This window comes from Misgurnus anguillicaudatus, chromosome 19, assembly GCF_027580225.2.
Source record: "Misgurnus anguillicaudatus chromosome 19, ASM2758022v2, whole genome shotgun sequence".
Classification (NCBI taxonomy): domain Eukaryota; kingdom Metazoa; phylum Chordata; class Actinopteri; order Cypriniformes; family Cobitidae; genus Misgurnus; species Misgurnus anguillicaudatus.
The window spans coordinates 11728459-11742954 of record NC_073355.2 but is presented as its reverse complement, the minus strand read 5'-3'; the positions used below and the strand labels follow the sequence as shown (position 1 = coordinate 11742954).

General features: G+C 37.8%; 1 protein-coding gene across 1 annotated transcript in view; it reads right to left on the bottom strand.

Moving 5' to 3' along the window:
* Window positions 1–466: 466 nt before the first annotated feature.
* The window catches only part of tbcd (tubulin folding cofactor D), a 45917-nt gene continuing 31887 nt past the window's right edge, over window positions 467–14496 (bottom strand). Inside the window, exons 28-39 of the mRNA XM_073856918.1 lie at window positions 14197–14288; window positions 13884–14024; window positions 13422–13505; window positions 13177–13335; window positions 11460–11598; window positions 2284–2405; window positions 1854–1931; window positions 1577–1666; window positions 1398–1485; window positions 1188–1299; window positions 1022–1107; window positions 467–630 (exon numbers count right to left, since the gene is read on the bottom strand). Of these exons, the coding sequence (XP_073713019.1) occupies window positions 616–630; window positions 1022–1107; window positions 1188–1299; window positions 1398–1485; window positions 1577–1666; window positions 1854–1931; window positions 2284–2405; window positions 11460–11598; window positions 13177–13335; window positions 13422–13505; window positions 13884–14024; window positions 14197–14288 (1206 nt within the window). The 3' untranslated portion in view covers window positions 467–615. The remainder of the gene's footprint in view (window positions 631–1021; window positions 1108–1187; window positions 1300–1397; window positions 1486–1576; window positions 1667–1853; window positions 1932–2283; window positions 2406–11459; window positions 11599–13176; window positions 13336–13421; window positions 13506–13883; window positions 14025–14196; window positions 14289–14496) is intronic.

Sequence of the window (14496 nt, the reverse complement as noted above, 5' to 3'; positions counted from 1 at the left end):
TAACTAACTTTTTTTTCAAAATTTAAACCCGTTTTATCCAAATTCCCAAGAATCACTGATAGATAATTTATTCTAGCATGTTAAAATTGCCACTTTGTATGTGTGAGCAAAAATGTGCCATTTTTGGGTGTGTCCTTTAAAATGCAAATGATCTGATCTCTGCACTAAATTGCAGTGTCGTGGTTGGATAGTGTAGATTAAGGGGCGGTATTATCCCCTTCTGACATCACAAGGGGAGCCAAATTTCAATGACCTATTTTTTCACAAGCTTGCAGAGAATGGTTTACCAAAACTAAGTTACTGGGTTCATCTTTTTCACATTTTCTAGGTTTATACAAGCATTGATGACCCAATTATAGCACTTAAACATGGAAAAAGCCATATTTTCATGATATGTCCCCTTTAAGGCTAAATTTCCAGTTATATCCCCAATCTTGTTCCTGGGGCGTACAATTTGCAAATGAAGTTTAGAGCACAAGGAAGTTTATTGTTTTTAGGAATGTATTGGTCACATGGTATTACATGGAAAACATCTCAGACTTTGATTGATGTCCAAAACAAAACAGAGTACAGAGACAAACTGGTAGTGCTTCTGTTCGTCTAAAACGAAAGGAGCTATTGGGGTGAACTCTGAAACAGACAAATGACAGAACATGTAGATAAGATGAGAAACACATTAAAACTAATATAAATACCCATTCACAGTATGCCTAAAAAGGGCAGAGAATCCTGCATGCTTTTTTTCTAAGATTTTAATAACTTATTTACTTGCTGTTTCTTTCATCATTTAAATTTGGATGGGTGGTTAATAACACATGACAAACTGAAGCACATTTAATATCGGACTTTACACAGACTTGCTATGAAATGTATAATTTGTGAGACAAGGAAAGATCTCACAACCAGAACAATTGGACTGGCATGTTCATTTGAAAAATAATTGCTAAAATAAAAAGCCAAATACATTTTCTAACCCTATACTTCTTAATAATGCATTAAATGCCTTAAATCAATGTATTACCTTGGCCACCGGTATTGGCCTTGGCACTCCCAGCCAATCACAAAGCTGATTCCTTTGAGTTCTCACTGTGGCGATGTCATTTTCCCTGAGAAAAGAAATGAAAAATTAAATTTGTAGATATGCTGAACACACCTGATTCTCCAACAGGGCAAGCGTCAACACTCCCAATTTGTGTCACTGAGCACGGCCATGACATCAGTCAGCACTTGCTCATCGTCTATGACATCATCGTAGGTCAAGAGCATCTCATATACTTGACCGGCTGTCGTTTTCCTGATCTTCAGATGGAAGAGAAAAGAAAGACACGTGTGAAGAAATAAACCAAACAGTGGAATTCACATTAAATTGACCGATATGTAAATGTTAAGAAACTCACCACAGGAAACGGGTGACAGAGCAATATCAGCAACTGCACCAAGATCTTCTTCCTCACGTCGCCCTGAAACTGGACCATTCCACAGAACCTGAGGGCAGGAGAGCCAATCAGAGAGCTAAGTAACAATGGCCAATTTTGAGAGAGGTGATCACAGTAAACATCAATTCCTTCACACTTACACGGCTATACATGACAACAACTTCTGGACCTCTCTGGACTTCTTGATTTCCTCTTTACAGAGTGACAGCAGCTCCACACAAAATGGATGACTGAAGACAGAAACATTACATCAGATTAAACCAGACACTGACCGTCCATCTTTCAATTTCAACAAATGATTTAGCACGGTTTATCCTCGGTTCTCCAAAGCATTCACTGTTTGAGTCTAATTCTGTCTCCTGTTGAGCTCTGGGTGGTTTGTGTATCTGTAATGGTCTCTAGGCTTTCCACACTCACCTCTCCTCAGTAGTGAAGATGTCAAAGCAGCCGTTAGCCAGGAGCTGATCCACCATCTTCAGTAAAGGAATGGAGACCCTGTGGGCGGATTTAGGTAAAACACTCAAGTTAACAGCCATAAGCTTCATTAACATCTAAAACTGACTGCATATGTTTTTTTCATACCCCATTTGTTCTTTACGGTTATAACCCCCTGCAGAATTTTATTCAAATGTAAAAATATTTTTTTAGTGCTGCCTAGTATTTGCATCCTCTTGGTTTTGAATATAGTGTATAGCCTAACGATTTGCGTGAGTAGATTACAATTACAATTCTGCCAGGTATGCAAACTAGGATGATCAATTGTATGTCAACAATTCTTTAAGTTAATGACAATAAATGTATCTATATGTAACGTCAATGCATATTTAAGAGCAGGTGTGTTGTGTACCTGTCTTTGCGCAGATGATCTCTGAAAATTCTTAACACAGTGTCTCCAAACTGCTGTAGTGCTGCTGCATCCTGCTGAATGGACTTCAAATACTCAAATAATGACTGAGATGAGAAACGCACCTGTGGACACAGATTCAGAAATACAGATTCAGAGATACAGATTTAGAGCTACCGATTCAGAGATACAGAGATTCAGATGTAAAAGATTCAGAGATACCAATCCAGAGATACCGATCCAGAGTTAAAGATTCAAAGATAAAGGTTCAGAGATACAGATTCAGGGTTAAAGATTCAGAGATACAGATTCAGAGATACATATTCAGAAATACAGATTCACAGTTCCAGATCCGGAGATACAGATTCAAAGTTAAAGATTCAGAGATACAGACCCAAAGATACAGATTCAAAGTTGAAGATTCAGAGATACAGATTCACAGTTAAAGATTCAGAGATCCATATTTAAAGTTAAAGATTCAGAGATACAGATTCACAGTTAAAGATTCAGAGATACAGACCCAGAGATACAGATTCAAAGTTAAGATTCAGAGTTAAAGATTCAAAGATACAGATTCACAGTTAAAGAGTCACAGTTAAAGATTCAGAGTTACAGATTCAAAGTTAAAGATTCAGAGATCCATATTTAAAGTTAAAGATTCAGAGATACAGATTCACAGTTAAAGATTCAGAGATACAGACCCAGATATATAGATTCAAAGTTAAAGATTCAGAGATATAGACCCAGAGACACAGTTTCAGAGATACAGGCCCTGTCCCAAATGGCGCACTTCATGTGGACTTTCGGTCTCGTGGCCTTAAATTGTGCGTGCTCGCTTAGTCTACGAGTCCGTAGGGTGTCCCATCTGTAATTTTTACGCTTTGAAGTGTGCTCATCAGCGCCTCCTTTGCCCCCTTGATGCGGTCTTCAGCGAAGCCCGCACTGCAGCAGGCGTCGCGCACTTTACCAACCCAGAAGTCCTTGCGAAAGAGCAATGAGACAACGGAAGGGAGGAGCTCACACTGACGGGCAACTTCTCTACCTATTTCCGGTGTGACGCTCGAGTCTGTCCCAAAATACGACTCCGTTGCACCCATGTGGACTTGCATTAAGGGTCCCCAAAGTCTGGACTACGTGATGTCATCAAAGTGTGGACTCTGAGGAGGACCACAAGTCCGGAGTGTGCCATTTGGGACTGGACCAACGATTCAAAGTTAAAGATTCAGAGATACAGATTCAAAGTTAAAGATTCAGAGATACAGATTCAGGGCCCTATCTTGCACCCAGCGCAATTGACTTTGTCAGTGACGCATGTATCATTTCGTATTTTGCACTGGCGCACAGCGAGTTTTTCCCTCCACAGACGTACGTCGGCAAACTAGGGAATGAACTTGCGCTCCCTGGGCGGTTCAGCGCAAAAAAGGAGGCGTGTTCCGGCGCAAACCATCCCTGATGCTATTTTGCAGTTTCAAAAAACAATTGCGCTACTAACCAAAAAAAAAACTAGTCTAAAGTCAGTGGCGCGTTGCGCGTGGTTCATTATGCTATTTTAAGGGCGCATGCTTGACCATAATGTATAGCGTGCACAACGCGCATTGCTTATCTAATCACAGATGCAACAGTTATTTTGCAAATCATAAATTGTTACAATAAAAAATATAAGATAAGGGAAATCATTAAATCATAAATTGTTACAATAAAAAATTTTAATATATGAGATAAGGGAAATCATTGTGGTGAGCATTATGGTGATAGTTTTTATTTATTTTGTGTGGCAGCGTTAAACAATTTTCATGCAAATAACGATTAAAATATTTTCATAAGTTTGTTGTGTGGCTGTATTACGTTTATTTTATCTAAATAAAAATTAAAATGTTTTCATAAGAAACTTTCATGTATGTGAACTTGATTTGTAAGTGTACTTTGGGGTTGGACCTTGCTTGCGTTTCTTATGTCCGATTTCAAAGCCCCCAAACCCTTTCAGCAGTGAGGGTGGACGCAGCGATGTCCTCCTGTGTGCCCGGCGTGCCCGATTTATGCTGGCAAGCTTGGGATCCCCCCGTCTCCTGACATCGTAGTGCTTGGCGCAGCTGATGAGACAATTGCGGCTATTTCCTCTCACTCCTGTTTAACCGACGCTGATTTGGGCGTGTTTCTCCTATCCCCATACAAAACAACTTCTCTGTCTTTGACTGCTCTTACAAGAACGTGGGTCTCCTCGGCTGTGAACCGCTCCTGGCGTGCGCCTGTCAAATCCGTCATAATAATAGCAACCCGCCATGGAACTTGCGCCCTTGCGTTTAAAGGGAATGTTGCATAGCGTTCTGATTGGTTTATTTGACGTTACGCCCAAACCACACCTATGAATAATGAACCTACTTCAGACCAACCCCTTATTGATTTGCGCCCGGCGCAAGACTTATTTCTCCCGCCGGGAAAATAGCAACAGCGCCCAAGATCCACCCACAAAGTCACTTGCGCTTTGCGCTTCGGACTTGCGTTTCAGATCGTTAAAATAGGGCCCTCAAAGTTAAAGATTCAGAGATACAGATTCACAGTTAAAGATTCAGAGAAACAGATTCACAGTTTAAGATTCACAGATAAAGATTCACAGTTAAAGATTCAGAGATATAGATTCAGAGATACAGATTCACAGTTGAAGATTCACAGTTAAAGATTTACAGTTACAGATTCAGAGATACAGATTCACAGTTAAAGATTCAGAGATACATATTCGAAGTTAAAGATTCAGAGATACAGACCCAAAGATACAGATTCAAAGTTGAAGATTCAGAGATACAGATTTAAAGTTGAAGATTCAGAGATACAGATTCACAGTTAAAGATTCAGAGATACAGACCCAAATATACAGATTCACAGTTTAAGATTCACAGAAAAAGATTCACAGTTAAAGATTCAGAGATACAGATTCAGAGTTAAAGATTCAGAGAGAAACAGATCAAGAGATACCGACTCAAAGTTAAAGATTCAGAGATACAGATTCAAAGTTAAAGTTTCAGAGATACAAATCCAGAGATACAGATTCAGAGATAAAGATCCAGAAATACAGATCCAGAAATAAAGATTCAGAGATACAGGGCAGTTAAAGATTCAGAAATACAGGTTGAGAGTCGCAGATTCAGAGATAGAGATTCAGATATACAGATCCAAAGACACAGATTCAGAGTTAAAGATTCAGAGATACAGATTCACAGTTTAAGATTCACAGTTAAAAATTCTGAAATACAGATCCAGAGATACAGATTCAAAGTTAAAGATCCACAGTTAAAGATTCAGAGATAAAGATTCATAGTTAAATATTCAGATTTAAAGATTCACCGTTAAAGATTTACAGTTAAAGAGTCAGAGATTCACAGTTAAAGATGTTACTGATTCAGAGATAAAGATTCAGAAATACAGATCCAGAAATAAAGACTCATAATTAAAGATTCAGAGAAACAGATTAAAGGTGAAGATTCAGAAAGTTAAAGATTTAGAGAAACAGATTCAGAATTAAAGATCCATTAAAATGTATTACATTAAATGGAGCAACTTTAAATTAATCTACAAATCTCATCACTAATGCAAAACCACAGAGAAAATGATTTTGTCTGTATCTTTTTAACACAAGTTCTGTTTATTTGGTTGATACAAAAGTTGTTTTCTAGCCAAGGAACCATTTCAGTTCTTGTATCTCTTTATCCTATCAATGCATTTAGATTCAGTATGAGTCAGTGAGGTAATGGTGTTTAAAACATATATTATGAGAGTGCAGGTTCCTCTTCCTGTAGTTTCAGGGTGAAAACAGGAAACCTTTAGTAGAGAAAGCAGCACTTTCACCCCACATCATGAACCCAATAACACACAATGCAAACCTCTCTCATGTAGGAAGCTGCTACTGTGTTTATGTATGTGAGGGGTCAGACAGAGTAAGATTAAGTGTGAATTCAACCTAAAGTCTCCAGTGCTGTCCAGAGGGAGCTGAGCTTCATAGAGAAGTCCAGTGTAGCGCTCACCATCATTCACAATGTACTCTGTAAAAACCACACACACTTATCCACTAGTTTTGGCTTGAAGGTAAAAGCATAACCTTTACTGTGGATCCAGTCAAAGAAGAGAAAGATAATGAAAAGAGATATGAGAGAGAGCGAGAGAGACTGCAGGGTCTAATGGGAAGTTCTTTATAGGTCTAGTTGACAGATGAGTTGACATTTATAACACTCGGAGCTCCTATAAAAAGCCCTTTACCTTATTTTTCATCATTTACAAACACTAATAGCCATAAATAAGGGAAATGATTGGTCCCATCAGCCACTGTATCAGAGGCTCTGAGCCTAGGGGTTTGAAGAAAAACAAATGTATACAGGAAAAATATAATGAATGACGTAAATGGGGAAAAAATAAGACAAGAAAGAAAAAGAAATATGAAAGTAACACTTGCAAAAAAAAAAAATACGGTTACTGTGAAAGTCTGCAGAAACTTCCCCCAATTTTTAGTTTTAAGTCATATTGCTCAGAAAATCAATATAACACCTCTACTCAACAAGACTTAAGGTAGACATGACTTCATTTTAGTTTCAATCAGATTTGTTTTAGTTTGCACAATCAGTGTTGCCAGAATAACACTTTTAAGGGGACAATCCACTTTTTTGGAAATATGCTAATTTTCCAGCTCCTCTAGAGTTAAACATTTTATTTTTACCATTTTGGAATCCATTCAGCTGAACTCTGGGTCTGGCGCTAGCACTTTTAGCATAGCTTAGCATAATCCATTGAATCTGATTAGACCATTTAGCATTGTGCTAAAACTTGACTCTTCTGTAGTTACATTGTGTACTAAGACATACAGAAAATTTAAAGTTGTGATTTTCTAGGCCGATTCTGGCGTAATAATCAAGGACTTTGCTACCGTAACATGTCTGCAGCAGGCGTAGTGATACTACACAAATAGTCCCCTTGGTTACTTTCAATAGCAGGGGACTATTTTCGGCAGCTGCGTAATATCACTGCGCCTGCTGCAGTCATGTTACGGTAGCAAAGTCCTTGATTATGACACCAGAATAAGAGTATAGTTCCTAGCCATATCTGTCTAGAAAATCACAACTTTTTATTTTCTGTCGGTCTTGGTACGCGATGTAACTACAGAGGAGTCAAGTGTTAAATAGGAAAAATGTTGAAACTCTTTGGTTATTTTTTAAGCGCAATGCTAATGGTCTAATCAGATTCAATGGATTATGCTAAGCTATGCTAAAAGTGGTACCGCCAGACCCGGAGATCAGCTGAATTGATTCCAAAACGGTAAAAATCAAATGTTTAACTCTAGGGGAGCTGGAAAATGAGTATATTTTCAAAAAAAGCGGAGTGTCCCTTTAATTTTAATATATGGGGTTACAAATTTGTTCAAATCAGAATACCTACTGTACAGTAATAAACCACTCATGACGAGAAATCAGGAGCAAACATTAAAGGGGACATTCCAGAAGACGTTTTTAAGATATTAAATAAATCTTTGATGTCCCCAGAGTACATATGTGAAGTTTTAGCTCAAAATACCATATAGGTAATTTATTGTGGCATGTTAAAATAGGCAATTTATGGGGCTGAGCAAAAATGCACCGTTTTTGTGTGTATCCCTTTAAATCCAAACGAGCTGCTCAGGTGGGCGGAGTCTCAAGCGCTCCCGCTGCAGAGCTGACAGAACATCGAGGGAGATTCTCTCACGAAAGAAGTTTGTGAGCGATGTTAAGCATTATAAATATGAACAAGTTTAAAAAGTCAATTATCTGTTTTATGCATACTAAATACATGTTTATCAGTAGATGGGAAACATTGTGGAATAAAAATAAAGACTTAAGGTCTCATGTTGCCCTTGTTTTAAACAGGCATAATGAGTTTCAGCATGTTACAATAAAATACACGTCCACAAACATTCAGAAGTTTGCTTTTTGACCAAACCACACGAGCACATTTAAATGATCTGTAATAAAACAACACGTTTAATGCTTAAACTTTAGAGAAACAGATCAAATTACATGTTTAAGTTTATTGTGCACACATATTCAACACATTCGCGTTTCTGTCAGTCTCTCATCTATTTTGTAACTCCTCATTCATTTGAAACTTCAGAGAAACATTAAACAACATATTTACTTATTGTGTATGATAGTAAATACGCGTTGTTCACTCACTCTGTCTCGTGCAGTGCATTAATCCTCGTGTTCATTTATATAAACTTCAGAGAAACATATTAAACAATATAACTTGCTTGAAAGCGAACCGTCGCGTTGCTCTCTCTCTCTCTCGTTCGTTCGCTCACTCGCTCTCTCTCTCTTGCACTAAGGTAACGTTAATCCTTTAGAACGTTGATTCAATCTTTAGAAAGATTATTAAAACTACAAGTTATAAGATTGTAGGCTCCTGTTTGTGTTTGATGGAATACAAACGCGTCGTGCTGTCAGTCATTCTTTCTCTCTGTCTATCGCACTCGTGAGGCCGTTCATGGTTGGATAGCGCAGATGAAGGGGCGGTATCATTATAATTGGAGCCCTTACCTACGTCATGGGGGGAGCGAAATCCGCATGACCTGTTTATTCACATGCTTGCAGAGAGAACCTTACCAAAACAAAGTTACAGGGTTGCTATTTTTCATGTTTTCTGGGTTGGTAGAAGCACTGGGGACCCGATTATAGCACTTAAACATGGAAAAAGTCTGATTTTCATGGAATGTCCCCTTTAAACAATACCCAAAAATCATAAGTCAAACTAAATTGTAAGAAAAAAAACATCAACAAAAGCAAAAAATAAAATAAAACATAGTATGGTGGTGTACAGAAAAATAGATCAGAGTAGGGATGCTCATATCGATCGGTTAATCGTTAACCAAAGAATTTATGACCAATTAATATAATCAGTTAAAAGAAAAACATATTTACCGCACGGTGAGTGTCGACACGTGCCAACAGACATTTCGTAATTTTTGTATTCTTAATTTGTGAATTTCCTGTAAATAATGTTAATTTCGTCAGACGAGACGAGACTAAATATGTTCCTTAACAACCTTTTTTTCCATGACTAAGACGAGACGATGATGAGACTGCACAGATGTCCAAAAACGCTGACTAAAACTAAATTAACATGCATTATTGTTGACGAAAAAGACGAGACTAAAATGTTTTGCATAAAATAAAAACTAAGATCAATCTCTCTTCATTTTCATCTACAATCGTCTCTACTAGAGAGAATATTCAGCCGTTACGTTAGGCCTTCAAGATACATTTGATATGTGTGAAACACTATTTGACTGAAATGCTTATCAGAAATAATCTCAAACATAATTTATTTAAAAAAAGACAAAAATGTTTTGACTAAAACTTGACTAAGATATTTTGGGGCGGTTTCCCGGACAAGGATTAGCTTAAGCCAGGACTAGGCCTTAGTTCAATTAGGAAATATAACTAGTTTTAACAAACATGCCTTACTAAAAACATCACTTTTGTGCATTTTGAGGCAAAACAAAGGGCACTGATGTATTTTAAGATATGTCAGTGCAAGTTGTTTTCAGTTTGGATAGCTCTTAAATTTATTTTAGTCTAGGACTAGTCTAATCCCTGTCAGGGAAACCGCCCCATTGAGTTTTCTTTTGACTAAAACTAGACTAAAATGACGAGACTTTTAGTCGACTAAAACTAACACTAACAAGGACATTTGGCACAAGACTAAGACTAAATTAAAAATATGTGACAAAATTAACACTACCTGTAAATGCCACAAATTATTGGTGCCCTGACGGTCTGGTGAAGTAATCATTTGTACTGCATATGTGTCCATGCTTTAGTATGATTTGAAAGCTGAACGGAGATGCATGCGTGTGCCTCTGTCCTAGACCCTGACCATAAACATCTCTCTTTTTGCACAAACAGAGAAAAAAGACCCAAAAGCAAATGCGTCCTGATTTGGAAATGGCCAATGTGGTAGATAAAAAGGAGACAATCTGCCCTCTTTGGTTATTAATCCTCTGGACTGATCGCATGCTCTTTGATAATGTAATGTTGCCTGAAAATATGATAATGTATGAATCCTGGTTCTGTTGTTGATCTGTTGCTGCTGTACACATTCAAATTAAATTAAATGTTTGTAGTGTTTTTACTGGGTCACTAACAACCGTCAAGTGTATTGTCAGTTAACAGTTAACGTTTGGTAAAATGAACTGAAATTAACATCCCTAGATCAGAGTATGTGCTGATAAGACGAAGATTTCCCTCAGGAGCCGCCTGTCACCACTAAAACACAGAAGCTTGAATCTGTAAGTGCCAATCCTACTCGCTCTGTTTCCAGCTGAATGTGTTTTGAATGAACCCTGGCCCACTGGAGAAGCTGTGGTTCTGCCTCCAAGCCATTTACACAAACCCTGTGCACTCTGGGGCCAGCATGGGCACAGACTTGCATTTGTGGCAAAACTTCTTTTTCGTTTAAACACACGCAAGATATTTTCAAGAATCAGCAGTGAGTTTCAACACTCGGAGCACCAAAAATAATGGACCACTTTTGTGTTGCAATACTTGTGAAAAATGCATTGTCTAATCATATCAATGTCCCTGAAACAATTGGATACAAACTCTCTATAGAACAAAGTGTCGACAGCACCTCCCACTGGTCACTGATGGGATACATTCTGTATTTCTCACAGTGGCAAATCATCTATTTCTGAAACTTCACATTATGAAATAAGCTTGTCTCCAGCTTGTCTTGTATTACCCCCAAGGGGTTTATTTTACAAAAAAATTCGTTTGACTGTACATTATCCCACTTATTACACATAAATTGGTCACATATGTAACAGGACCCTGCATTACATAATGCATTTTTATTGCATTGCATTTTATTTAATTCATTTCCAAATAAATCGAATAAACGAATATTTTAAATGAACCACACTGAACATTATTCTAAAGAAAATATAGCTTTACACTGGTTCCAAAGGACATACAATTTGTAATTGCATTAAAAATAACCAATGCTGTTTTAAAATTAATGGTGACAGAGAAAATATCAAAACACACAATATGTTTTTATGCATAGGATAAAGACTAAAATCTCCTGGTTTAAAACATGTTCCTCTCTGAGCCTTTGAAGGAAAAACAGGTTAAGTGTGAATTGTGTTTTTATGCCAATTAACTTACTGTGGATTCGGTGAGTCCACCCACAGACACGGTTAGGCCCAGCAGTGTGTGGTACTGGTACTGATGCAGCCGCAGCAGCTGTGTGATGTGAGGGAAAGCCTGTGATGCTGCGCTCCAGTTTAGGGAGTGTCCTGTCTCTCTGAGGATACATAAAAGAAACCCAGGGTGAGAGATGAGCACAGATCAAGCATCTGGGGTGAGACTTTTGGACAACTACAGCTACAATTGTAAGCGATTGCCTTTTATGAACCTCCCTGAATTAATGACTATGAGATAATTTAAGCTCATTTAATAGGCTTGACACATTCAACCTGGAGCAGATGGTACGCACACTTAAAGGCCCCATGAGGCATAAGACCAGGTAGAAATACATGGAAACATACAACAAGTGGTCAAAACAATAGAACCCAACAGAAGTATGTTGGTATTTCAGTACAATTCTACTGCTGCAATATAATTATTGCTGTTTCTTATACTTAATATTTTTGTCTTGTTTTAAGTACAAATATCTGAAAAGTCTTTAAATCAAGATGCACTTATTTTAAGCAAAGAATTTAAGCTAATGACCTAAGAAAATAAGTCTAGTTTTTTGACCAAAAATATCAAATTTAAGTGATTTTGTGCATAAAACAAGCAAAAAAATCTGCCAATCGGGTAAGCAAATTTTTCTTGAATTTAGTGTTCAAGATTTTTTTACTTCCCATTGGCAGATTTTCTTGCTTGTTTTATGCACAAAATCACGTACATTTGATATTTTTGGTCCAAAAATGTTCTTGTGTCGTTTTGCTCATCAAGAAAAATAATTTTAAGACTTTAAGATTTTTTTGATATTTTTACTGAAAACAAGACAAAAATACTAAGAATTTTTTTTCTTGAAAATCATTTTTTGCTGTGTTTGTCTTACTTAGTATTTTTGTCTTTTTTCTAATATAAATATCTGAAAATTCTTAAATTGAGATACATTAACTTGGTAAGCAAGTCTTGTTTATTGAAATAAATGATGAAAATCAAGAGTTTTTTTACTTAAAACAAGTAAAATATCTGCCAGTGCAGTTAGAAAAATAAACTTAAATTAGGTTTATTGAATAAAGTTGAAACTGGAATTAAGTTTATTTTCTTACTGCAATGGCAGATATTTTGACTTGTTTTAATAAAAAAAAAAAACTCTTGATTTTCATAATATATTTTAATAAACAAGATTTAATATCTTAAGCCAGTTGCTTACACTTGCAGTGTACCAAGTAATTGTATTTCAATTGAAGAATTTTCAGATATTTATATTAGAAAACAAGACAAAAATGCTAAGTAAGACATTAATTTTTGGCAGTGTACAATCTTTTGAATTCACTATTTTATAAGGCAAAAAAAATCATTATTTTATGTTTATTCAGAGGCATATTACAATTATTTACTTGCAGTTCTTAATAGAAAAATTTTTGTTAATGGTTTAACATCACAAGTGATTTATTTCTGACTTCTGAGATCATTTAAATCTGACTAAAATTTGGGTATAAAAATACAAATTCAGTTTGACATTCCTCACTTCGCTCAAAGGAACGCATCAAGCAGAAACAACGTTTTACGTCAGTTTTATGCACAATTTCATGCTAGCTTATATACTACTTCATAAAAATATAGTAACTTTAAGCAGCAAGTAAGTTGGGAAACAGTGAACTTGAGTGTATCCTGTGGATGGTGTGACCCCTGGGGCACTCACAGAGGAAAGATGCTCAGCAGCTCCTCCCGATGAGGAATGTGAGGTACTGCGGGCTCTGTGCTGTGGAGAAGTCGCAGGAAAACGGTGCCAGCGTGAGCTCTGTAGCGGTCTATTTTCTCTGCAGCCTGCTGGGCAAGGCAACACATCATATGCTGTACGCTATAGAGAAACAGAGAAAAATACCAGTTAACCTGTGTTGTGTAGGAAAACAAGCCTGGATTTATAAAAGACTGAGAGCGTCTCACATGTCAGGGGAAAGAAGCTCTGGTGCAGACGCCACGACCGTCAGGGTGACGTTCATGAGACCGCTCATTGCTGCTGCCCTCACCCTGAAACAAAATAAACAAAAGGTGATTCATCATTCATGTTTTGTTAGTTATAAAGACATTGTGACAATTATATTCGTTGTTGGTATTGCCGGAAGGTGTGCGATGTCTGGAGGCGCCTTTAGGGCTACTATGGTGAGGAATGCATTTCTTGTGGGGCCACAACAGATTTGCTAAAGGGCACTGGCAGGCATGGCGGCATTCCTCAGGGTGAGCTTAGGTAAACTTGGCCCCAGGGATTGTATGAGAAATGAATACATAGATACATGCAGGTGGCGTAAGGGTTGTTATGATACCTTACTAACAATACTAACAAAGTACCAAGAGATTTGTTTTGCACTAGCACCGTCTGAAATTTTCAAAAAATCCCTGTGCACTCACCAGGCCCCAACATCGCCTCGGCTGTCCATGCTGTAGTCGTTCATACATCCCAGCAAGGCTTCATACACGGCCCTAATGTTGTCCTCACACAACACGTGGTCCGGGCTGCCTCGCGCGCGCACTCCTACGGATATGCACACCCTGCGAGGGCGAGAAAGCACAGGACACATGGACATGCAATACAAGATGGGACAGAGCAGTGGCGTGAGACAGTCATGAATTTCAGGTCCTGCAGGAAGGAGCAGGCGTCGACCGTGTTGGCTCACGCTAAGCTGTGGCAGACTGGTTATTCAAGACATAAGGTGTTACTTACTGAGACATGGCTGTGGCAGCGTCCCTCCTGGCTTCTGTAAGACTCTCCTGTTTCTGTGCCACTCTACAGGCTGCCTGAAGCCCAGGTAATATCTAGGGAGTATGCACATGCACACTGTGACTAACAAGTCTAATGCATTTACAGTTATGCAGTTTGAAGACACTTTTATCTACAGCGCCTTCTATCTAATAACATTCAATATCACTGTAAAAGTAGTCTCGCCCTCTTAAATATGGCAAATATTTCAGTATTTAAATATCAATTTTTTTTTAATAGCACAGCCAATTGGTTTAGGGTCAA